At 37.5% G+C, this 26,308-nt stretch overlaps 1 protein-coding gene across 3 annotated transcripts; it reads right to left on the reverse strand.

Annotated features, from left to right (window-relative positions):
• Nucleotides 1-1,046: 1,046 nt before the first annotated feature.
• Nucleotides 1,047-15,277, reverse strand: MTX3 (metaxin 3). 3 transcript variants are annotated; one of them, XM_011992206.1, is made up of 9 exons: nt 15,176-15,277; nt 14,612-14,681; nt 14,175-14,251; nt 13,178-13,270; nt 12,486-12,668; nt 12,263-12,339; nt 10,955-11,112; nt 9,584-9,672; nt 7,336-8,077 (listed from the first exon to the last, which is right to left on the reverse strand). In XM_011992206.1, exons 1-9 carry the CDS (start codon nt 15,254-15,256, stop codon nt 7,967-7,969), a joined length of 939 nt encoding a protein of 312 aa, XP_011847596.1. In that variant the 5' UTR covers nt 15,257-15,277; the 3' UTR covers nt 7,336-7,966. The 3 variants fall into 3 exon arrangements, with proteins under 3 accessions (XP_011847597.1, XP_011847598.1, XP_011847596.1); XM_011992207.1 differs by lacking the exon at nt 14,612-14,681 and having other exon boundaries at nt 1,047-8,077; XM_011992208.1 differs by lacking the exon at nt 9,584-9,672 and having other exon boundaries at nt 1,047-8,077.
• Between the last annotated feature and the right edge of the window lie 11,031 nt (nt 15,278-26,308).

The raw sequence follows: 26,308 nt of genomic DNA on the forward strand, positions 1-26,308 counted from the left end.
TTTTGTTCTTTTGTAGCAAGCAAGTGATCATTACTCACCACCTCAATCCACCCAAGGGCTTTCACCTGGAACCCAAAGTGCATAAGTAATTAAGATTTGTGTTCTTTGGGGAAAGGAGTATTGACCAAGATGTAGGTGGCTTCTCATGTGAGAAAAGTACTTACATACCTGCACAGTTGTACTTGGAAGGTCTATGCATTTTACTATAGGTAAATTACACCTCAATTTTAAAAAATTCTACTAGCAAAGACACCCATTCTCTCAGGGAACTTGCCCTATTTAACTTACAGCTACAAATAACAGGGTTCTCTATAAGCATATACTTTGTCCCATAAACACAAAGCAGTAAAAAAACCTGAATGTCTTCCCTCCAACTAAAATTAGATTATTTTTCTCAGTTAAATCTTCCATTCAATTACAATGGACTATCACTGTACTGTCTGGGTGAGCAAAAGGTATAATTTACAAGAAACTGACAGAGCTGAAGGGATGACAGAACTATAACCCTGCAAAGTTGCGTGAGCATCTGAGGTCCTACACAAACCGGTGGCCTAGAGAACAGATCTCTAACCTCCCTTAGCCCGGAGTGGCAAGAGCACAAGTGGTCTCAATGCATAACAGAAAGAATGGACATTTTTTGGCCAGGCACGGTGGCTCACGCCTGTAATCCCAGCACTTCGGGAGACCGAGACAAGTGGATCACCTGAGGTCAGGAGTTCAAGACCAGCCTGGCCAACATGGTGAAACATCTAAAAAAAAAAAAAAATTATGGTGGCAGGTGCTTGTAATCCCAGCTACTTGGGAGACCAAGGCAGGAGAAGTGCTTGAACCTGGGTGGCGGAGGCTGCAGTGAGCTGAGATCGCACAATTGCACTCCAGCCTGGGTGATAACAGCAAAACTATCTCCAAAAAAATGGACATTTTTTAAAAACCCACTATGTCTATAGCTCAGTCCCAGCCATGAACAACTACATTCAACTACCAAAAAATTCTTCCCGATGAAAAGATTTACCTCAAAGAATAAATAACATTAAATCAAGAATTAATAAGCAGTCAGATTTGAGATTTTTATTGAGAAAATAGCTATTTTGACATTATATCCAGTTTCTCATTTATCAGAATAAATTCTTTACAATATTGATCACCATCACCACTTTAGTGTATTTATACAGTCTCTGAGTAAAATATATTCACACTCGGCAAGGCTAGAATATTGAAATTATGGCCAACATTGCTTACTTTAAGATTGTTTACTTTATAATGAAGCTAGAGTAGTTGTGCAACTAGAACAGATGTTTTAAAAATGTTTGCCATTCAAAGATAGGCTTGATGGGACAAAACTAATATGCATACTACATACATATATTACTTGTCTTTTTTACTGTCAATCTTTCCGAACAATAACGTGACATTACAAACACCTCAAACTCCCACTTCAAAATGAATAGAAAAATGGAAAAACATCTCCCATTTCATAAAATTAAAAATCAAGTCAGAAGAGAAATAAAACTCATTTTTATGCATTTAACTTAAAAGCTTGAGTACACTACTCCTCCTAGAGAGAACGAAGCCAGAACTGCAAAAGTAGCCAACAGTCCAAAGAACGAAGGGCCCCATGACCTTCTCTATGGTTCATAACTTATTGAGGGCTGATGCAAACTCTGGCAAGTTATTTTTCATGATTTCCAAGGATCTGGGATATGTAAACGAAATGATTAAAAGACATTTCTCTGAATTTGCGAGAAGACTGAAGAATCAGAACAAAGATCCAACGGCCTTTCATGTGGCTACATGTTCACCATTACACCACAACTCAAAACCCACAGGCGAGCTTTCTCTCAAATACACACTCAAAACGGTGTTCCAAATGATGCAATTGTATACATTGCAAAGACACACAAAATGCTTCCTTACACATGATTAGTAATCTGGTTTTAGACTCTGAAGTGATATCAAACATATTTAGCTAACCCTCTCAAACTTGCAGGCCTAGTGACGTTTAAATGTTTTAGGATACAGAATCTGCTTAGAATTTAGTGAAAACTATGAACCTTAGACTGTCTTTAGTAATGAACAAAACTTGAAAATATTAACCTTCCTTTGCTTTGTCACTGAAGCAACTATAAGCTTTCTATGATATATGTATCATAATAGCTTGTATGTGACTTCAATGTCATAAACATCCTTTGCCTTTTTGGCACTTTTAAAGCACAGCCAGAAAAGGTTTGTAAAGTTGTTCTGGAAATACAAGTTGGTTCCCTCTGCCTCATGAATGCTTAGGAACTGGGTAGTCCTCAAACCACCAGTTCAGACACCTGTACAGCTGCTCCCGGCCAACTAGGATTCTAAGGAAAGGGGCTGGAATAGCCAGGGGCCTCCCTCACAAATGCCTAAATAACCAAGGTATCTATGCCGACAGCCATCCCCCTCTCAATACCATGGTCCAAGGAAGTCTTGACCTGTCTCTTCCCATTTTACTACTACTGGCTAGAGGGGCACCCAACGATAAGAAACCTTTGCAATGAGTATAAACTAGCAAAAACACCGTAGGGGAGCATTTCCTTAGGTGTATCTCTCAGAACATAAATCCCACAAGATACCTACTTTAAAAAAAATCCAGCAGGGGGCAGTGGCTCATGCCTGTAATTCCAGCACTTTGGGAGGGTGAGGCAGGCAGAATCACCTGAGGTCAGGAGTTCAAAATCAGCCTGGTCAACATGGTGAAACCCCATCTCTACTAAAAATACAAAAATTAGCTGGGTGTGGTGGCGGGCGCCTGTAATCCCAGTTACTTGGGAGGCTGAGGCAGGAGAATTGCCTGAACCTGGGAAGCGGAAGTTGTACTGAGCCGAAACTGCACCACTGCACTCCAGCCTGAGTGACAAGAGCAAGACTCCATCTCAAGAAAACAAAAACAAAAACAAATCCGTATTAAAATAAATTAGGGAAATGATGTATAAAATAGAGGTGCTTCTCGGAGATTTAAAATGCACATTAGCATATCAAAGGTCTGAAAGGCCAACAGTAACTCAATTTTGTCTAACCCACTATTTCCCACACTTACTTGGCCACAGAACCCTCTATTCACCTAACAGTATGTTCTGACAAAACACTCTGCTAGGAACTGCTTCACCCAGAACCAAAAAGGTGATTTTTAAAAAATATTATAGCATAATTTCATATGATTAATAAGGATACAAAGAGACTTATTTTCCTGTCTCTTGTTATTTTGTCTATTTTGTTCTGAATAATCTTCTATCACATTTCCCTTTCTATTCACAAACCTTCAACTCGAGATACCCCTTCTGATACCTTTGTTCAAGAATGTTAATTCTTATCAGAATTAACTAGTCTGGAAAAAAATAATTTTGTGTCTTTTAAAACTCCTAGAGTACCTCTCCACTTCAATCACAATCTAAGTCCAGGGCAGGTAACCTGGGCTCCTAGCAAACACTATACCCCAACAAGAGTTTGGGAACCAAAACAAAACTAAAACAAATTTATCCTTATATCTCTGTGAAAATTAGCATTTTGAACATCTAATGAAACTTCAAGTTTGAGGATAATGGGATTACTGACCTACTGACCTTTGACTTCACGTAACTAACAACAAAATTTCTTTAAAATCTGGTTAAGCAATATGAAAACACTGAAAAGTAAACATAAATTCCACAAAGTTGAATGGCAGCAAAAAACATTTAACATCAAGAACATACACAAAAGACTATCATTACCACCCAAATTATCTCTGTTGCTCAGGATTTCAGTTATAAAAATAGCCAAATCAAGACAAAGACAATTACAGCTTAAAACGAAAAGCTACACCTTCTTCATTAAAGGTGAACATCTTGTGAAACTGTGCATCTGGAGAGAGAACAAGTAGAGAGAACAAGTACAAGGCACGGGAGAACTACCACGTCAAGGGACAGAACTTTTTCAAAATATTTTATCCTCAGAAGTAAACCCCGCTACCATAGAAAGAAAAAAATATAATTAGATATTTTAAGTCACAGCATTTTTGACATCCTAGGGAAAAGGAGTTTTTGGTTTTAGGTTGGTTTTTTCTTTTCTGGTAAGGCAAAATAGATCTTTAGATAAAGTCATTTGTTACAAACATGAGTTTTTCTTAAGAACGAAATAAAAATTGTATTTAACTTCTATCATATATTTATTCAACTAAGTTGAATACTATGTTTGGAAAATTAAAGTTTTAAATCATAGTTTATATAGATAATGATACATTTAATCTATGAATTTACTTTAAAACCACTTTTATTTTGAAATACTTAGACTCACAAGAAGTTATAAAAATAGTTCAGAGAGATTCCAGGTACCCATTGCTTAGCTTCCTGTCTTTACATGTAAGCATTTATATCTAGGTTTTAAAAGGGTTAAAGTTTTTGACAGTTGATGAAAAACTGTCAAAAAAATGTAACAAGCCTGGTAAATGCATATTTTTGGAGGAGGTCGTAAGGAAGCACTACCAAGTTCAAATACTACTTTTATCACTGCCTTAACCAACAGGTTTTCTAAGATACTATCTCCGTTACCTATTTCTGCCTCTTTCAATGGTGTTTTCCCATTTTTACAGACTTCTGAAAATTTTAGCTTTGATTGAAATAAGCTTCCCCATTCCTTCACATTAATATATCTAGCAATATTGAATGAATACGAATTATAAACGGAAATAAAAATGCTTGCTTTTATAAAATCTCCAGTCTTGCAGCACCCCCAAAATAATACAGACTTAAGTTGAAATTTGGTTTGTTAATGCCCACCTTTTGTGTGGTCAAAACACAGTTTTGAAGGAATGACCAACTTCAATGTTCTTTACAGCTTCTTTAGTGTTCCTTAAAAAAAAAAATCAGTCTTATGGATGATTGATGGCAGTTTGTTCATGGAAGATCTTCATCTGATGGGAATTATCTGACCAGTTTTTCTAATCATATACTACCAACAAAAATAAACACAAGCATGTTCCCTTTAATCATATTATCCTCCACCATCACTTCCAAAAGGCATTGGCTCACAGTATTCTGTTTAAGATTGGGACCATTTATCCCAATGAACTCAAACTTTATCTAAAACAGGCTGGTCTAGCAGTCTGTTCAGTCTGAAAAAATGTTCTGTGCTCTGTTCAGATTGACAAAATGTTCTTTTTTGGCCGGGCGCAGTGGCTCATGCCTGTAATCCCAGCACTTTGGGAGGCTGAGGTGGGTGGATCACTTGAGGTCAGGAGTTCGAGACCTGCCTGACCAACATGGTGAAACCCCGTCTCTATTAAAAAAAAAAAAACAAAATTAGCTGGGTGTGGTGGCACATGCCTGTAATCCCAGCTACTTAGGCTGAGACAGAAGACTTGCTTGAACCCAGGAGGCGGAGGTTGCAGTGAGCCGAGATTGCACCACTGCACTACAGCCTGGGCAACAAGAGCGAAACTCTGTCTCAAAAAAAAAAAAAAGTTCTTTTCTAAAAGCTTCCTATATGTGTGATTGGTCCCTAAAGTACTTTGTGCTCAGTTACAGCTTCCTGTCATCTCATCTGCTTATATACAAATAGCTCAACTAAGTAACCCAACATACAAACTCTCACTAAAATCGCATGTTGCATCTTAGGAAAGGTGATCTGGAAGCATTATGAACTATAGTGAGAATGTAAGGCTTATGGCAGTTTGAAGTAGGGATGACACAAAAGCAAATAAATCATATTGACAGTCATTCCCTCTACTAAAAAAGACAAATACTTGTTATTCTAAAAATGACCTCTTTTGATTAAAATTTCAGGTTATGAAATATTACAGTATGCTTCTTTATCAAAGTCTACATATCAGAAGAACATGAGCGCCACGTTCCTGTAAAACTTTAAACACATTTTTCTTCCTAATGGACATCAGCAGTTTTATTGAAAGAAAAATTGACATAACCTAGCATTATCTTTTGACTTTGCCCATGGAGAAACTTGGAGTTAAATTTACCACTTAATTTTAGAATCTGTCAGTGTTGATATTGTTCTGCAAATTTTTAATTTTTTTAATTTAAATTTTTTAATGTTTTTAATTCTTTAAAATTTAAAATTTTTAAATTGTCCTGTTTTACATGTAATATGCTTGTAATATACATGTTATGTATGTTATAACTGTAATGTATTTCAAATATTTTTTGAAGGGTCTGATATAAATCATAATTAAAAATGACTGGCCTTGACCAAAGCATAAACACATGTCTGATGAATGTGCTAATCACCCTTCTCCAATCTACATCCATCCCAGAGGACAATAAAGTCTCACAGTCATGATTTCCAATATAAAATATTTAGATTTCAGACTGCTGGAATCAGATTTTAGACTGCTGGAATCTAATAATCTGCCTTTGAAGATGCCTAATACAGACACACACACACACACACACACACACACACACACACACACCCTGTTGTAGAAGTAATGTGCAACTCATGAGGTACTTTCCCTAAATACATCCAAACAGATGACCAAGATTTTGAAGACTACCTTATTTCTCATTTAGTTAAAACTTTCAAGAAAAAATACTTACAATGACTTAAAGACTCCTGTATAAATAACTACCTAAATACAGAACAAATTGGGAGGATGTGGGTCAAACACAGCTGAGCTCCACTCAGCTCAAATTAGATGAGTCTTCTGACTACAAAGCTTGTTTTCTTAACATATGGGTTCCTACAGGACTTGATAAGATTTCATGAGCACCACAATAATCTTTTAAGATACTAATCAAAAACATGGTTCTACATTTTGAAAACCTCAGAAGTGGTTTTAGGACAACAGAAGCACCTCAACCACTAAAATAAACAAGTTTCTATTATAAGTAAAATTACCACACAGCAAATCCCTTAACAGTTCAGCAACCAATAAATAGAAAATATTTGTTAAAAGCTGCTATTTCTGATTGTTCCTTTGTATTCTTTGACTGTAAGTGAAACATATGGAAAATAATTGGTTGTCAGAAAGCTTCTGACTACATGATATGCATCTTATGAAAGAATATTAGCCTGAGCCAAGCATAAAAAACTTGGACCAGATGCACAGTAAGTATTTCTACTACCCTGGCCATGGGCTCCTCCTGAGTAGTATCTAACAAGAGGGCAATTTCAGTAAGATTTTACAGCCTAGCATAGTAACGATGACCAGTACATTCACTTCTTCTGGAATTAATACAAGAAATACAACTAAAGATGTACTACAAAGACATAGGTCTAAAACTGCCACATTCGCCCAACTAAACTAAAAGAACCCTTCCTAACGTATATCGAACACATCAGCAAAGACCAATGTTATACTGAAATGAGTATTATCAGATGTTATTATATGTAACCACCTTTAATATTTATCTATGTGCTACTAAACCCCCAAAAGATTAGACTTATGAGAGCATAATTAAAAAGCACGTTCCTCATCACTTTTTAAAGCTAAATATGGTCTCTTCTACTGAAGCAATTTATCTTTTTCTGGTTCCTAAAATAGGCATCAAATTTCTAAACAGAAGTAAAAAGCCTCAGCCAAAGAGCCACACATTAGGTATTCAGCCTGGTCTAAGAAAACTAAGTTAATAAATTGAATAAATTAACTCAAATAAATTAGGAGTGCACATTCAGAACAGAATTGTAGCTTTTGGTCAGCAACCTATGAACCAAAGGCAAAAATCTGCCATGATTAAGGCAGTTTTTTGTATACAGTACGATGTGTTTTTCTTCCCCCCACCCACCAAGTTCAATTAGCATTCTCTTTGATGTTATTAAAAATGCAGTGCCAAGCTAGAATACAAGCTTCCTAATAATAATAATAGTAATAAAAATAGATGTCATAGAAAGTTCCTTTTGGTTTAGAGTCTTCCTTAATACCTATTATGGTATCTTCTTTTTGCCCTCACACACTTGGTGTAAGAGATTACTGCAACAATCATTTGACTTTGGCCACAAACCATGACTACTGTCAGGGTGAAAGCCGTTGGAAGGAATTATTTTCTTCTTCTGCTGGAGTCAGTTTAAGTGTTGGCAGTTTCCGAGGAGGAAGCTGAGGGCTTTGGCGAAGATTGTCATCCATCTGTAGAAAGTACAAAAGATACATCTGACTAATGCTGTGGCACCACTTATGTGGACTGTGGCCTCCCCATCCAAACTATAGCCTAGAAGAGTACAGAACCATATGTTTCCTGGGCTGCTAGAGAAACCTTTTTCTTACAAATAATCTCAAGAATTCTAAATGTCATACCTCAAATACCAGCTGACTCAGTTTCTGTAAACAGCAATGTGGCTCATTCCTGATACCTTCACAGAATTACAGTAATTCCAAAAAATAAATATTCTACTAAACTCAACCATAGCATAACTTAAAGAGATCTTCTGATAGTAAGTGTAAAAGCGGTACTGTTACACTAAGCTCCGGTTTGCAAACTATGTTCACGTACAATATCTTATTTGATCTTCCCAATACGCTATGAAGAAAATGCAGACACAGACCTTCCCTGTTGTATAGATAAGCAAACCGAGACTCCGTAAGGTTAAGTGATTTGCCCCATGTCACAAGCTAGTATGAGAGCTGAAACTTGAACCCAGGTCTTCTGATTCCAAAACTATTATTCTTTCAACTATACTTCTTTGCCTCAATGAAAATGACCTGTATTCCCATCAAAAAAGACCAGCTTTTTAAAGCTGAGAGTATGTAGACCAAAGGAAGCTAGGACATTAGGCAAAAAGAAAGATAAATTCTTTACATCTAATCCAGTGGTTTTCTAAACACTGGATCAGTTCTAAATGAGGTAACCCACATCAAGCTCAAATAACACAGTGCTGGACCTCAAAAACTGTTAGCCAGTATTATCAGGCCTCAGGCTTCACTGCCCTATGAGTTTGTAAAACAGTAAGTATTACTATTTGTATCAGAAAAAAAAAAAAAAAAAAAAAAGCAAGCTTATCAGTTACTGGGGAAAAAATATGTAACCTCTTTGTATTTTTCCTACTAGAATCGCCCTTGAAATTCCCTTTGTTGGCTCTCTCCCCTACCCAGTTCCTCAGTGTTTCTCTCATGAAAAGAACACCCCAAGTGGCAAAATATATACACTGGTGAAAAACCATATACTGTATCTACAGCAGAGAAGAACAAGAAGGAGAAAAAATAAAACTTTCATGTGGAAAGAAGAAAAGAACATTACAGTGCTGTTAATAAGAAAGGATAAGCCCGGTGCTTATAATCTTAAGAAACATTAACTTAAGAGACAGAGAGGCAGACATGCAAGCAAGAAGTGTTTTTGCTTTGTTTTTGCTTTGTTTTTTTAAAGCAAATCTTTTGAATTTCCTAGCTTAAAGGGTACTAATTGTGTGGCAAAAGTAAACCCAATACTCTTATCTGATCTTTTCCCAATCAGGCCACTACTGGCTTCAAAACACTATGTTACATACAACTTTAGTGAAAGTATAGTTGAACAGTTTTCTGAAAAATAAACTCTATAAAAAAACTAAAAGGGTACAGTTAATGTGTGACCCAAATGACAATACTAGCTACAGAAAGGAAAATACTAAGCTATGACAAAATGATTGAAGTAGACTTGACCTTTTCAATCAAGTTGGATTCCTTATTTACAAGTTGTGTGAGTTTCTGAAGATTTGCATCTACCGTTTCTTGTCCAGCTGGAGAGATGCCTAAGAAGCCAGGACAGAAATCAGAGAAAGACAGGAAATTTTTAAAGCCTTTAAAGCTATTTAGATTGAAAGAATTTTGAGTCTACCCACCCTGTCCAGTGCCCCACCCTCCCCAAAAAAGGCAAAGAGGAAAACCATTCTCGGTTTAAAGGCGAAGAGAGGGATTTGAATGCTCCAAAACTAAACCCTGAGCAAAACGGACGAAAATCTGTCCGCTAAGTAGACAATGCTAACCAAGTGTTCTGCAACTGGCCACAATAATTAGTATTTAAAAAAAAAAAAAAGCACAGTAGTCCTCATTTCCTTCTCAAGTTTAAGCTATTCCTTTCTTGCACCCATTTCAAATAGGTCTTTGGTCACAACTATCTGGATAGTTTTCCAAGGCAGTAACTCCCAAAAAGTTGCCCACCAGACATCCAAAGTATTTAGAACTTAAAAATACAAATTCATAGGATTGATGCCTAAAAGATTCTAATTTAGTAAGTCTGGAATAGGACCCAAGATTTTTTATCTGTCAAATAATCAGGTTTGCTAACCACTGCTCCCAAGTTAACAAGGTTGAACATTACTTAATTTCATGACTCCCAAACTACTAACCCCTTCCTGTATACAGAACACATAACCCACCATAAAATAATAAGCTGTCCACCTAAGCCAGCTATCTTTATAACCTGTTTCTTAAAAGGACAATTTCAGCCAACCCTCCCAATAGACATTTAGTATCTGAATCACTTAAGCACAAGGCCCCACTCTCTCAACGAAGCACATCCTAAGTAACAGGTGCCCTCTATTTACTATACCTCCATTCTGATGCAATCAGTTTTCAAGTAGTGGAATCATGGGAGTGTACCTCACCAAAATCAATCTGCTGCTGATTTCTGTTCATGCAGGAAAATGCTAGAAGCAGCAGGTAAGAATCATTTAAAGTAATTATCCATTTGCATTAGGATAAATACTCTTTTTCAGCAAAGACTTAATACCTGTGGTTTTAACCTTTTAGAAGAACATGACCCACTTCAAAGGGGTAATATTTAAAGAACAAGAAGCAAGAAATGTAAAAATCCAGAGGAATAGATAAAAGGCAAATATCTATTTCTCTATTTAAATAAAAACTAATGTGAGAATAAAAATGAAGTCAGAAAAATATAAATCCTTGAAGTGTTATCAACCACTATTTAAAGACAATACACAAACTTTTAAAATTAAAATAAGTAGTGGATTTTGCTTATACATACATAGGAGAATAAGCAAACAAGTATTAGCTGAAGAAGAGCCAGCTTACCTCCAAGACTAAGCCTAAAATAACTGCTCAGGATGTCATCACAAAAGCGACAGAGGTTGGAGAGCTGTTTCAGATGTTCTTGTAGCTGAACTTTAGGAAACCGTACTTTGTAAAGAGGTGCAAGAAAACCAAAAACATAGGCATCCAAGGTAGAAGGCCTAGAAATAAATTAAGGATTTTTTAAGCACATAAGACAATATTACCTAAAGGCCGGGTGCAGTGGCTCAATGCCTGTAATCCCAGCACTTTGGGAGATGAAGGCGGGCAGATCACTTGAGGTCAGGAGTTTGAGATAGGCCTGACCAACATGGTGAAACCCTGTCTTTACTAAAAATACAAAAAAGCCGTGCGTAGTGGCAAGGACATGTAAACCCAGCTACTTGGGAGGTTGAGGCAGGAGACTTGCTTGAACCCAGGAGGCGGAGGTTGCAATGAGCCAAGATCATGCCACTGCACTCTAGCCTGGGCAACAAGAGTGAGACTCCATCTCAAAAATAATAATAATAATAAAATAAATAAATAAAAGAAAATATTAAGGATTTTTTAAAGCATCTAAGAAAATATTAACTTGGGATGGTGTTTAATTTTTTTTCAAAATTCTCAATTCTGAATTACACAATATAGTCTCTTAAAAGGTTTACTATCCATTTTAGTTTATAAAAATGATGCAACTAAGGTTTTACTCATTGAGTAGCTTAGACTCTAACTATTTAGAAGAAAATGAAATTTTCATAGATTCATTTTCACTCACAAATGTTAAATAGACGGGAAGCAGAGTGGGAACAGTCTTAGATGCTTTAAAGTCACATATGCAGCCTACTAAGTCAATGTTAGATTATCACTGGTAGAAAAAGTTTCCCATAATAAAAGCCCATTAAATTTTTTTGTTTGTTTTGTTTTGTTTTTTGACACAGAGTTTCGCTCTTGTCACCCAGGCTGGAATGCAGTGGCGTGATCTCAGCTCACTGCAACCTCCGCCTCCCAGGTTCAAGCGATTTTCCTGCCTCAGCCTCCCAAGTAGCTGGGATTACAGGTACCCACCACCACACCCAGCTAATTTTTTGTATTTTTAGTAGAGACGGGGTTTCGCCATATTGGGCAGGCTGGTCTTGAACTCCTGGCCTCAGGTGATCTGCCCACCTTTGCCTTGCTGGGATTACAGGCATGAGCCACCGCACCTGGCCTAAATCTTTTCTTTTTTTAAGTGAAAAACTTATCTTTTGGAGAGATAAGAGGACTTGCTTTAAATAGCTGCTCACTGAATATACGTGCACAAAATATCAAAATGATTTTTAAGGGAATACTCACGTATCTCCGAAGAAAAACTGAGATGTTCCCAATCTGTTTGATAGAAGATTTAGGCACTCCTTGGCATCTCTGTATATCTAATAAGGATGAAATTATATCTCAAAAGTAGAAAAGATACTCTAAAACTACTTTTGAGGAAGGCATCTCTAGATAAACTCATGTCTGCGATTTTTCTTGTCCTTTCTCTCTAGGGCCCTTGCTTGAAGAATAATCCACACTATACCTGTGCTTCCACTTCTCGGAGGTGGTAGAGCGGAGGCTGTCCTCTGGTCAGGAGAATCCTGTTCAGTGCTCCCTTAGACATTCTTCCAGGCAGGATCAAACTCAAAGGAAAAGGAATTTGTGAAGCAAACCATGGCTTTGTCACAGTAAAGTAATTGTCACTCTCAACCCAGAATGTGTGAAGCTGCAAAGGGAGAGAAAAAAACACTACCAGGATGTTCTTTTATTAAAAGAAAAATCACTCAATCAACATGAGAGTTTTTCATAAATACCTTTATATGAAGTGACTTCATACAAGTTTTCCAATTAGAATGACTCGGGATAAAACAAGATTATTTTAAAATGTGTGAGTTTTGTTGACTGCTATATTCCAAGCACCCGGAACAAGGCCTGACACATAGCAGGTGTTCAATAAACATTTGTTGAATGAATGAATTATACCCAATTCTTTACATGCAGCAAAAAGATCCATCTCCCACAAAGAATTTCCAACATGACATTTTCTTTTACTTTGTTGTTTCACATACTAGTTGAATGCCTAACAGAATCCAGTTTCACAGTAATATGAAAGAATTAAGATTAACATATAAGTGAAATTTTCTCTTAAGACTTTTCTCATTGGTTTTCTTCTAAACAGACTATGTACATTTGCAACTAGGCCACTAAAATACTGTAATATTTAAGAACACTCACCACTGCAGGGAGAAGCTTCTCTTCAAGGAGAGCAATGTAAGCCAATGTATCTGCTCCTTGTTTTGCTGAGAGTTCATAATCAGCATTATATTTCTATTAAAAAAAAAACAAAACTCAGAAGTCAAAGAGCAGCCCCAAAACAGTAAAACTAATCAAATCAGGACTCGTATTTTTCCTCACAAATAGCAAATGTGGTATTAAAATGGGAGAAAGAAAAATACAAATCCAGTGAAACCTATTGCTTAATGCACATAAAAGTTCTTAGCACTGCATCACATACGCAATATGGTCAATAAATGTTATAATATTAACTACTATTATTTTCATGCTTGTTAATGACCTAGTTCAGTGCAAGGCATGTAGTACAAACTTAATAAAAGCAACTATTATTTTTAACAAGAAGGAAACAGTTCCAGTTGGCTGTGTTTCTCCCCATGGAAAAAGAAAAAACCTTCCAATTTATAAAAGTTCAAAATGTTATTGACACAACTTTTTTTAAGCACAGTATTGGCAAAACAAATAACTTTTGCATTTATATAAATCTTTACATGTTTAAACATTTTGGATACACAACTCTCTACTGTTAAAACATTTAGATACATTATTCCATAAAACTGCTCTAAGAGCTTTTTAAAAATAATATAGTTGCTAGTTGGTGAGAACTCAGATGTCATGCTCAGCACAAAATGTGTACCAACTATGTGACAAAATAGACAATCCTATCAATAAGTGTAATAGTGAAAATGGCTACATTAAATCTACTTACATACAAATTTCAATAAAATTCAAAGGTTATTAAAATATAAATTGACTACCTCTTCATATGACTTTCAAATCACAGAACTCATGCTTTGGAGCAGTGATTCTCAAATCTGTTTTTAAATCTTATCCCAGGTATCTCCAATTGTCTAATGAGTTGGCAAAAAAAAAAAAAAAAAAGCCCGACATGCAGGGATCAATAATCTACTCATCTACTTCTTCAAAGTGAACCACCCACCTGTTTTCTTAAAAAGTTTAGTATTTTTGCTGGCTGAGAAACCATGTTGTCTTCAGTTGTCAAAATTGGTACATCGCCTATAATCAAAAGACAGTTTACATACAAGGACACAGTGTGATTTCCTCTGAAGAGACTGCAATACCCTAAAAACTATAGCAGATGCACATTTAGAGGGGAAAAAATGAGTAAGCTTGTCTTGGTTTTTTTGCTGTTTCACAAAGAGCGGTTCTAGAGAACATTTTCATTTCTCATAATTTCCAGTGATTTGGCTTGCACTTTGAGGTATTACTCAGAATGATCAAATCATAAACAACACAGAGCCAAGGTCACGGTAAGAAACTAAATCCTTAATATTATAGCTATATACCTCACAGCTTTAAATACAAGAAGAAAAAAAAAACAGTACAGAAAGGGGAGTGTAAAGGTTTACACTATACCTCTTGAACCTCTCCAGGTGTTATCTATCACATTGACTTTCAAGGGTGCACCACAAAATTTGGCATAAGCCTGAAACAGAGTTTGCAATCAAACATTTTAGACCAAGTGCCCAACGCAAAGCCGCAGAGCAGCTTTACTTCACAGCCCCACCCCCAAAGGCAGAAGGCGACTGATTTTGAGGCCGCATCCCTCCCCGTGATCTCAAGTAGGCACGCGGCCGCCAGCCACCCGGCTTTCGGGGACTTTGCTCCCCAAAAGGTCCTGGGGACGCAGAGTAGGGAGGGCGCGCCCCCTTCTTTGGGGTTTCACTTCACCGCCCAGACAGCTTTGTGAGGCAGACAAAACTCGGGAGTCAAGCGGAGAAGCCTTGACGTTTCCGCCGGCCTTCGGCGGGGGTACAGGCCAGGTGGGGACTCGTTGGTGGGAGGGAGCCCGGGGCGATGCAGCGTGCAGCGGCCCGGCCCTCCTGGACCCCGCAGCGCAGCGGGAAACCAGGGCAAGTCAGCCTCTCGCCTCTAGCCCCGCCCCTTCTTCCCGCGCCCTGGCCCGTGAGGCGGCCTCACCATCACCACCAGGGACTCGCTGTGAACCGATGGGAGCCCCCAGCCACCTCCCCAGCAACTGAGTTCCAAGGGGGCGGCCATCTTGCGGGGGCCGACCTTTACTATCCCGGAAGTAATTTGCCACCTAATTTCCGGCACGTGGAAACGCGGGGGCGTGGCGAAGGGAGAGAAGGGCAGTTTGGGGGCTCTTGAGAGATGGGGGAGAGAATGACTGGAGGGATTAGAAAGAACTCTTAAGAGAAGCTTGGCCTAAAGGGTAAGAGTTCTGCACCTTAAGTCAGACAGACCCACCAGTAATTCTTCAAATATTAATATTTATTAGATCCTTAGAGTGTTCCAAGCCCTTTGAACATTAAATCTGTGTGATGCCTAAATTAACTGTTTGTAAAATAGGGATGACTCAGTATTTACAAGATTGTGGTGTTTAAAATGTCATGGAGGGAAAGAACTTGGCACACAGGAGGCACTCAGTAATTGTTCAACCCCTTTTCCCATATATATGGTCTCTGCCTACCTTTCCAGCCTCAGTCTGTTCTCACCCTCATGTTCACTGGCACCATCCTGCTTAAAAGTTACAGTATTTCTGAATGTCAGGTAAATTCTACCCACCTTCAGTGCAGGTCCTTCTATCTGGAATATCTTTCTTCCCTATGCAACTTCTCCCTCAAAAATGAGTTTAACTCACATTCCCAGTGATGCTTTTACAAAGTTAGGAGCTCTGGGTTCCTGCAGCCCCTTGTGCATACTTGAATTGTAGCTTCTCTCCCTAGCTACAAACCTTTTGTCTTTCACAGAAGAGGGCTAGCTTCATAGGTGTGGGACCTGTGCAGCCACACAAGGCTCCATGCTTAAAAGGACTCCTCATTTGGCTGATGCTCTTCAGTCACTGTCTTGAAATTCTTAAGTTTTGAACAAGGGGCTCTGCATTTTTATTCTGGGCTGGGCCCCGCGAATCCTGTAGCTAGTCATGTCTGTGGGCCTAATGAGCATGGACTAAGTATTTCTTGACGTTAAACCTGACAATTTCTCAGAAAAACTATTAAAGAGGAAATTTTGGTCTTGGAAATGCTGTGATCCAAATGTATGACTGGGTCTCAGAGTTAGAACTTGGGTACTGGGTCTTTTTTCTAGAAAGCACAGTAGTCTTTCTTCGATACCCTCCCAGTCATGCCTCTGAGTTCTTTCCTCTGTCCCACTGAGATGGTCGAGTCTTCTTAAAAACTAAAACTCAAAAGAAACCTCTGCAACTTTTCATAAAATTAGTATTCAACAAATAATTGCTAGGCACTCCCTTACTGTTTACATAGTCATCTAAATTACAGTGCCAGCCTGCTAAAGTTTTTTTACGTGTTTCAAAAACAAGAGTTCTCAGAAATGAAAAAGAGATATATCAGAAATGAGAATTAATTAATAATAACTGTATAACTGGAAAATGTGTAACATATGTACCATTAAAACTATTGAAACATTTATTGAGCAGGCCCTATGTCTTAGACATCATCAGGCTCTGAAACAATACAGAAATATATAAAGCATGAATTCTGTCCTCAGGAGTTTACAGTGCACAAAGGAGACATACACACACCAAGGTGTAACAAGTCAGATAATCATGAGTGGTGTTAGAAATATAAGCAAAATACTACAGAAACACGTAGGAGGGACAATGCATCCTCTGTGTGATCAGTGGAGCTTATCTGTTGAGTCTTCAGTACAAAGAAAGTAAAGTAATTCAACTTTTAGATTGTAATGGAACCTCCCTGTTTTGAGGGTTAAAAATGCCAAGCCATAGACTGACAAAGGCAAGGCAGAGAAAAAGAAAAAAAAAAATCCTAAGCCATAAAGCTCAAGGTCAATATACTACAATGAGGCATTTAAAACAATCATACAGAAAGAATGTGGATTTCCTGAGCCTTGTTTGTAGCAGGACTGAGAGGAGTGTATGAACATTCTTAGTGGACACGTAACACAGTTACTCAGTTTGGCCTTTGTCTGTACTGCTGCTGCTACATACAGTGATTTCATTTGCATTGAAGAGAAATTAAATCTCTTTCCTTAGTGTCAAATTGAGACCAGAATAGCATGTCATTGCATCTGATGAAAGAATCCTTACACACATGTTTATTAGTGCATAGATAATAGCAATCTTTTATTGCTGCAGTTCCTCTTGAGAGTCTGTATCTGTTAGATTGAATTTAAAAACTCTAACATAGCTAATTGCACAAACAGGCTGAATACTGTTGCAGAGAACCACACAGAAAATTGAAACCTTCAGAAATTATGCCTGGTATGGTTAGTTGGCTCCTGTGCCTTTTCCTGGCTGCTTTAGAGTATTGTTCAGAGTTCATCAAAATCATAATTTCAGATTCCTACCGGGAAGAATACTATCTGCAAAACATCCATGTTTGTGTGGGATGGCCTGAATCACAGCTTTATAATGAGTATCCCAGACAATGTTTTCCCCAAAAAAAGAAATCTTATTTTTCAAAAGATGATCATTAAAAATGGTTTCATCTGGTGATAGTCATCTGAACTCAGGCAACCTGACCTTGGCATCCGTACCCATCCTTCGTGTGTTTCTTAACTTGGGGGCCACCGTGCAAGGTTTGTTAGGCTCTTTTTGTCTGGATGATTAATAATCTGGGAAATGGTGCTGTTGGGAAAGATGAAAGGTTTGTGACAAGTGATGGTGCAGTATATGGTCCCTTATGGGAAAATTAAATTGTAAAGTCTTAAATATCCCTTTGAACTTGAATATTCTGTAGTTTGTGTTGAGATATAAAATCCTTAAGGAGGGGAAAGAACAAACACTGAATAGAAATCAGGAGAGCTGAGTTCCTGACTTGGCCTCTGATTAGCCATATGCGCTTGAGCCAATCATTTTGCATTGATACCTCTGCTCATTCATTTATAAAGCAAAAGCTCTTTTATCTCTGAGATGCTATCATTTTATGTGTAATGAACATTTAATAATTTCCGACATTTATGGAGCAATTTCTACATGCCAGAAGTTGCTTCAAGTATCTAACATAACTCACTTGATCTCCATAATGATTTCATGACACAGGTACCTTCCTAAGGTTAACTAACATCTTTGTGTCCCTCCTTGAGAACAGAAGAAAATATCAGTACCCATATAGCCAGTAGGTGGTAGAACCAAGATTTGAACCCAGGCAGTTTTGGCTTCAGAGTTTTTACTCCTAACCACTGTGTCATACTGCCTCATGCAGCCTCCTGTGTAGTTCATTAAAAAGCCCAGTTTCACTCAAAGTGGAGCTATCAATGCCATGATATTACTGTTATTATTTATGTAAATAATATTTGTTTAGTATTACACCGTTAAACAAATTTATTAAGCAGCTTCTGTATGCCTAGCCCACTGCAAGGCTATCAGGGAATAAAAACTCATGTTCACTTGTAATCCTAGAACTTTGGGAGGAGGATCGTTTGAACCCAGTAGTTCAAGACAAGCTTGGACAACATGATGAAACCTTGTCTCAACAGAAACACAAAAATTATAGCTGGGCATGATGGTGTGTGCCTGTAGTCTCAGCTACTTGGGAGGCTGAGGTGGAAGGATCGCTTGAACCCAGGAGGAGAAGATTGCTGTAAGCCGTGATTGTGCAAAAACTTACATTCAAGCTTTAAGAGGCACAGTTGATGAAACAAGGCCCACATATTTGAACTAACTAGAGACTATTAGGAAGTACCATTTTTGTCAAGAAGACAAGTCTAATATGGTTTTAGACAAAGACCTGAATGTACTGCAATGCTTGGCAAAGGTCTAATGAGAGAAGTAAGATGCTAGCTGATCTCGAAGGGTGGGTACATTGCATTTAGATTGGCACAGAGTAAGGCATTGCATGTGGGCTGTGCTATATGAGTGAAGGTATAGAAATGGAACTGACTATGGCAAGGAATCTGAAGATGAGTAAATGAATGCTGGGTTTGGTTATAAGCTGGAGACTGCTCAGGGATAGTATTGATTGACTAACTTGAGAACCAGAATTGGAAGGCATGGGAATTTGTAGTTTTGAGAAAGTAAAGACAAGTAAAAGTCCAAATACAATATTAGTGGATTTACGTAGTCAAGGATGGGAGGTAGACAGCTATTGTTACATGGACATTATAAGAAGAAGCGTTTTATAAACCCATAAACTGTATTACATAAAGTAAAAGTGTTATGGAAAATGCTGCTGAATATTATTGGAGGAAGGTCACTTGGCACCCTTCTGCTGAGCATATTTGATAGAGGAGGTTGTTAGAAATCCAGTGGCAAGGGATTACTGGAGAAAAGGGTATAAACAATAAGGACAGGTCTAAAAGCATCAGAAATATGACTGATAAAGGAAAAAGAGAAATGGGACAGGAATGAAAGACTCAAAGGTTTTGAAAGAGATGATATGGTGAATCTACACACATATGAGGACAAAACTGGCTATTAGTGAGTAAAAGTCTGAAGGTGCTGGAGAGAAGAAGGATGAGATCCTAGGAATTGCCTAAGAGTTGAGGCTGAGATCCGGAGCTTGAGCAGTGGGGCTGGCATTGAAAATGAGAGACATGCTCTCTTTCTGACACTGGAGGAAGTTTCAAGGGGAACTATGGGGTGCTGAGTAGATCAAATCAGTTACCTTCAAATTTCCCTATTACATTAGAAAACAAATAAAAAGTGCCTGAGAGAAAGAGATTGGGGATTTAAAAAGACAGGTGGGCACAGTGGCTCACACCTGTAATCCTAGCACTTTGGGAGGCCAAGGCAGGCAGACCACTTGAGGATTACTTGAGGTCAGGAATTCCAGACCAGCCTGGCCAATTTGGTAAAACACGATCTCTACTTTAAAAAAAAAAAAAAATTAGCTGGATGTGGTGGCGCACACCTGTAATCCCAGCTACTCAGGAGGCTGAGGCAAGACAATCGCTTGAACCTAGGTGGCAGAAGTTGCAGCGAGCTGAGATCATACCACTGCACTCCAGCCTGGGTGACAGAGTGACTTTGTCACAAAAAAAAGACGGAATAATTTAGAGACTATATCAGGGGTTAGTAAAAAGTAAATGGGAGCATTGCTGACAGTGGTAAAAGTCAAATGTAAATTAGTATTAAAGCCTAAATCAAGGGAGAGCCATGGACAGGCTAATGATTAGGTGCCTCTTTAAACAGATATTCTTTAAATATTCATTCAGTTTTTTTAAATGGAAATGAACTTGGCCCCAGAATGTAACAAGGTCAATTTATATTTTACCAATTATGTTAAAAGTTTTATTTGGAAATCCAGATTTTCGTACCACTTAAAAGTTGGTCCTGAGGATGATAGAAGAGGAATGGGACCCTAGGAATTGCCCCAGGAATTGAAAGGTGAACTCTGTAGCTTCAGCATGATGGGGGCTCAACCATCCTGACGTCTAGCTAAACTTGTACAGTTGTATGGCTTTGTCTTTGTTACCCAGAAGCATAAAAAGCCAAGTTCATGTATTTGGTAGCTATGTGAAGGTGATCAGGCCATGATATATACTGTTAGGGATTCATTTTGCTCCTCCGGCATAGTAAACCTGCTGTCTTTTGTGTGAAAAAGAATTGAATGAAACCAAAATGATAATATTATCATCTGACATTGTGCTCAATTTATGCTGAGGAAATAGGACAATTATACTTAAAAAGTGAAGTTTGTAAAGGGTCTTAGGTGGAAAAAAGGACCTTGTAATGGAAGTAAATAATGGAAATAATGAAGCCTTATTTCTGCACTTCACTCAAAGTGGTGAAACCCAATATACCAATAGACTATGATGTTAAATATGTATATTGTAATACTGAGAGTAGCCACTAAGAGAACTGTACAAGTGATATACTCAGAAATACTAAATAAATCAAAAAAAATTTTTTAAGTCCAAGTAACCCACAAGAAGGCAAGGGGCCAGCAGGGGAGTGATAGGTTGGAGGTGGGGAGGTAGTCAGAGAAATGAGAAGTTGAGAATAAACAGAAAACAGGTAACAAAATGGCAGGCTGAAATCCTAAAATACCAAGACTTATTCTAAATGTAAAATTGATCTCAATACACCAATTAAAAGACAGAAATTGGCAGAGTGGGTAAAAAACCTAAGCCAAATGTATGCTCTCCATTGAAACTTCCTTCAAACATGACATTGGTAGATGGAACCTAAAAGGATAGAAAAGTTATACCTTGCAAACACTAATCAGGAAAAAAAAAAGTAGAATGTGTGTGTATATATATGTGTGTGTATATATACACATATACACACATATATACATATATATATCAGATCAAGTAGACTTCAGAGAAAAGAAAATTACTAGAGACAAGAAGGACATTACATAATGATAAATGGATCAGTCCACAAGAAAACATATTAATCCCAAATGTGTGCACCAAACAACAGTGCTTCAAAATACATGAAGCAAAAACTGATAGAGGTGAAAGAAGAAATAGACAAATCCATAATTTTAACTATAACATATAAGCTATAATTATACCCAACACTCAGCAATTGATAGAACTATTAGACAAAAAATAAGCAAAGATATAGATGAATTAAACAACAGGATCTAATAGACATTTATAGAATGTTCCACCCAACGACAGCAGAACATACAGTATTTTTAAGAGCCTATATAGCACTCACCAAAATAGGCTATTATGAGTCATAAAGCAAACCTCAACAAAAGTTTTTAATGAAATAATGCAGAATGTATTACTTGACTATGCTGGAATTAAACTAGAAATCAATAATAGAAAGACAACAGCAAAATCTCCAAAAACTTGGAAATTAACAAACTTCTACGTAATCAGTGGGTCAGAGAGCAAGTGTCAACAGAAAAGAAATATATACAATTGATAATAAAAATACAACATTTCCTATTAAGAGAATGACAAGAAGCCACAAACTGGGAGAAAAAAATTTGCAAAACATGTATCTGTTAAAGGACTTGGGTCCAAAATATACAAATAACTCTTAAAACTTACAACAAGAAAACAACCGAATCATACTGGATTAGGATGGACTCCAAATCCAATGATTGGTGACTGATATGGTTTGAATTTGTGTCCTTGCCCAAATCACATGTCAAATTGTAATCCCCAATGTTGGAGGAGGGGCCTGGTGGGAGGTGATTGGATCAAGGAGGGATTCCCCCCTTTGCTATTCTCATGATAATGAGTTCTCATGAGTCCTGGTTGTTTGAACATGCGTAGCATCTCCCCCTTCTCTCTCTTCCTCCTGCTCCAGCTGTATGGGACGTACCTGCTTTCCCTTCACCTTCCACCATGATTTTAAGTTTCCTGAGACCCCCCTCAGCCATGTTTCCTGTACAGCCTATGGAATTGTGAGTCAATTAAACCTCTTTTCTTCATAAATTAGTTTCAGATATTCCTTTGTAGCAGCGTGATAACAGCCTAATAAAGGTGACCTTGTAAGGAAAAAGAGACATAGAGAAACAGACATAGACCCAGACCCAAATTTGGTGAAATCTGAATGAACTCTGTGGTTTGTACCAATGTCATTTTCCTGGTTTTAATATCATACAGTAGTTACAGTAGATGTTACAATTGGAAGAAATATCCCTGTACATTTATTTTACAACTGCCTGTGAGCCTATACTTAATTGAAACTAGATGTTTTTAAAAAGAATTAAAGGTAATGTAATGGCATGTGATGCAAAAAATGGGCACATGAAATATCCAGAGCATTCAACCAGATGGCAGCTAAAAATGTGGACCATCTGCTTTCATGGAACTTTGTAGTTCGGACATCTTTTCATCAGCAAGACCATGCCATTTAAATGTTTTCCCAGAAGTGGTGCTGAGCTATGTTCAGTGGCCACATGGCTCTCTAGAATCAGGAACAATGAATAAGGATGGACAACCAGGAGTAAAGATGCTCTTCAGGAAATCATCTTAGGACTGGGTAACCGCCCTACACTCCTAGGATTCAGTCAACCTTGGAAATCACTGGAATCCTTAATATAATCTACAAACAATCCAGCATTCTCTGTTTTGTCTGAAGATACATTTCAAAGTTTGCTTTAAGAAAAACAAAAGCAATGTATTAAAACGCTTTGTTTGAATATATGTATATTTGCTGGATCACTAGTTCTTGCAGCCATATTACTGAAATTAAGGGGCTGTGGCATAATACGAATTACTATAATTCTAAACCCACTAACAGTTTATAGCTTATCCATTTCTTATACTATCCCTGTGAGGAATAATTATATCAAGCTTTATTTGTTTACACCAAACAGGGAAAAAATAGATATATTTATTCATATTTTCTCCATTGGATTAGCCAAGTCTACTAGGGAGCAAAAATACTAAATTCACATGCCTCCTTTTTTATGGTAGTAATTGAAAAGTTATGGATATGATCCCATTTTCTGAAATGTTTAAAAATGACTGTATAAAATGATCTTAGTTATTTTCAGAACTTAAGTCATTATATGTATTGTTTAGTTTATAGGGAGTTATATTACTTTTCCAGATTAATAGGCTACCGTCGATAATGAAGAACAAGTAAATCCTGCCTTGTGAAATGCTGTCATTTTAAAATTTGCCTAAGGAAAGATTCATTATTGAAGGATTCGTTGCTTTATACATAAATTGCTTTAAACGGCAAACTCCCCTAGCATTTAAAAATAGTCCATATATAAAAATTCTCTCAATCCGCAATCATATCAGTTGTGTAAAATGACATATATATGGTCTGATACCTCAATTTATGGAACTTTCTCTTGAAATGTCAGTCATTACTCACATCAGTGCCTTAAATGCCATTTTAGTAAACTAAAAGAAATTAGTGTACATTTTGAGTAGTGAAAGTGACTTAGGAAGAGGAAAGAACAGGGTCCAATGAGTTTGAAATGGTGTTTACAGCTGGATATTGTTCATAACTTTTGGAACTGTCTTGCTTCCCCTGTTCATCAAGGTGCTGAGCAGAAACATTAAAATCAACCCAAGAAGTATACTGAGTAGGTATATGGGAGAATGGCGTATTGTTAACTTCTTGATAAAATGTCTCAGTATGTAAATACTTGTGAATTATTGTTAGTTTGTATTGCTGTACTTACACCATTTGATTGCCCCTGCATAAAGCTGCACACTCATTTTTACTTCAAATGCAGGGACTAACTCTTATATCCCCCACAGCATTTAGTAGGCACATAATAGATGCTTATAGTTGATGGACACAAAGCATATTCAACTATTGAAAGAATAGAACTTTTATTGCTTCTTCAGTTTCCAATGTCTCAAAGTTACCCTTTGCTTTTGACCACAAAGTCTACCCCTCCTTATGGTGTTTTCCTCAGGTGTCTGTGTCCTCTCTCCATTGCATTTTCTCCTCCCACGTCTACTCAGTAACTGGAGCCTTCCTCCTTTTGCTGACCCTTGACTACAAGGCATTTCCATCTTTTGGCTTCCTAATATGTCATGCCTTCTGTTATTGCCACCACAGCCTTCCATTCCCCAGCTCTCATTTCCATCCTAGGACAGCCTTATTGTCCCATCCCTAGGATGAATAAGCATAATTTATATGCCTTTTTCTCCATTTGTTGGTATGGATAATTAAGTGACCTTCAACTTTCATTCAAGGTTAACCGTAGCACTGAAAACCAAAAGGATGAGAGGAGAGTGAGCAAATCAAGTCCAAAGAGGTGTATTTCCAGTGTGGAACAGTGACTTAGTATGAATATCCAGGAGTGAGGCTTCCAAGAGAGCATATGTGTGTGCACCGGTGAGGGGAGGAAGGGTTAGGGGTGGGAATTATAGTAGAAGCTTCCTCAGGCCAAAGAAAACATTCCCAGAGGGTCTCTATTCTAAAGAAAAATTTTCTTTTCTCTGATTTTTTAAAATGTAGATATCTTCATTATGTATTTGGACCTGTTTTTAAAACAGCTTAGTTTTACATTTATTCTTCAAGATAACTTGTACCTATGGACATCGCCAACAACTTATAAAAATTAGAGAGACCAGTTAACTCTCAGTAAAACTTCTCACCTGGTCCATGAGCATCGTCTCTTTATTTGGATTCCATAAGCCAAATGTTATCTTAAAATTGGCAAATATAGTTACATCTCTGTTGAACATATTTTTCTCCAGAAAATGTTTTGAGTACAAAAACGACATCTAGAGGTGACTGTCAATATATCTTTTCTTTGCACATACTACGTATTTGTTGCCGTGTTTTAGAAACATTTTAGGAGAAGTTTGGGTAACAGAACTAGCAGTGGCATTTATTAAATTCTTCCTCACAATAACTGAAGGGATATACTCCTTTTGCAGATATAACCCTTTCAATCCAACTAATGAGTTTACTAAATGCTGGCACCAGTGATACCAAGATCAATCAGATGTAGCTCTTGTTACTGAATGGCGTACATGGAGGAGATAAACACAGTAACGTCCACTCTGTGTGGTGAGCGCTGTTGGAGATCAATTAAGTGGTATGAGGTTATAGAAGAGGAATTATTCACCCATCTGCAGAGGGCTTGGGGACGAAACAGTGTCAGTAAAGCACTCCTGGAGGAGGTGTACCAGGGGAGGTGTTCCAGACAGAAAACAGCTGAAGTAAAAACATGGAATAGAGCAATAGTATATTGTGGTCTGAGCAGTACGTATAATTCAACATTTCAGGAGGGTAAAGTGAGCGGTAGATAATGATGAGAAATAAGACTGCAGGCACAGTCAGAGGCCTGTTTACCCACACTAAGGAATTTGGAGTTGGAGGCACCAGGGGTAAATATCTTGTTTCAAAAAGTGATTACATGAGGATTTTTATCCAGTTCTGTTTGTCTCCAAAGCCATGATTTTTACATTAAACCATGTTTACTTCATAGAGATTCTTCAAATTAACCATTTACCAAAGATGTAAGTAAGTTATAAGAAGAAAAACAATACAAATTTGGAGAATACTTAAAAGCATTATTTGGAAAAAGCCAGTGTAGTATCTCTATTTTCAATTTGAACTTTGAGTCCAATGATTAGACATTTTCTAGTCCCATATTTTATACCATACCATGCACTCACTTTTGTAAACTATCATTAATAGTTAAATGACAAACCTACCAGCATCTAATACTGGGGTTATACTGGTGGGTACCCTACAACAGGCGTTTTGTTCTTTGGGTA

The sequence above is a fragment of the Mandrillus leucophaeus genome, unplaced genomic scaffold (genome assembly GCF_000951045.1).
Source record: "Mandrillus leucophaeus isolate KB7577 unplaced genomic scaffold, Mleu.le_1.0 Scaffold407, whole genome shotgun sequence".
Taxonomy (NCBI): Eukaryota; Metazoa; Chordata; class Mammalia; order Primates; family Cercopithecidae; genus Mandrillus; species Mandrillus leucophaeus.

Coding starts and splice junctions, on each gene's coding strand:
- MTX3 (XM_011992206.1), bottom strand. CDS start 15,256: ATGGCCGCCCCCTTGGAACTCAGTTGCTGGGGAGGTGGCTGGGGGCTC. Junction 14,682..15,175: donor GCGAGTCCCTGGTGGTGATG/GTGAGGCCGCCT, acceptor ACTCTGTTTCAG/GCTTATGCCAAATTTTGTGG. Junction 14,252..14,611: donor CACCTGGAGAGGTTCAAGAG/GTATAGTGTAAA, acceptor TTTTGATTATAG/GCGATGTACCAATTTTGACA.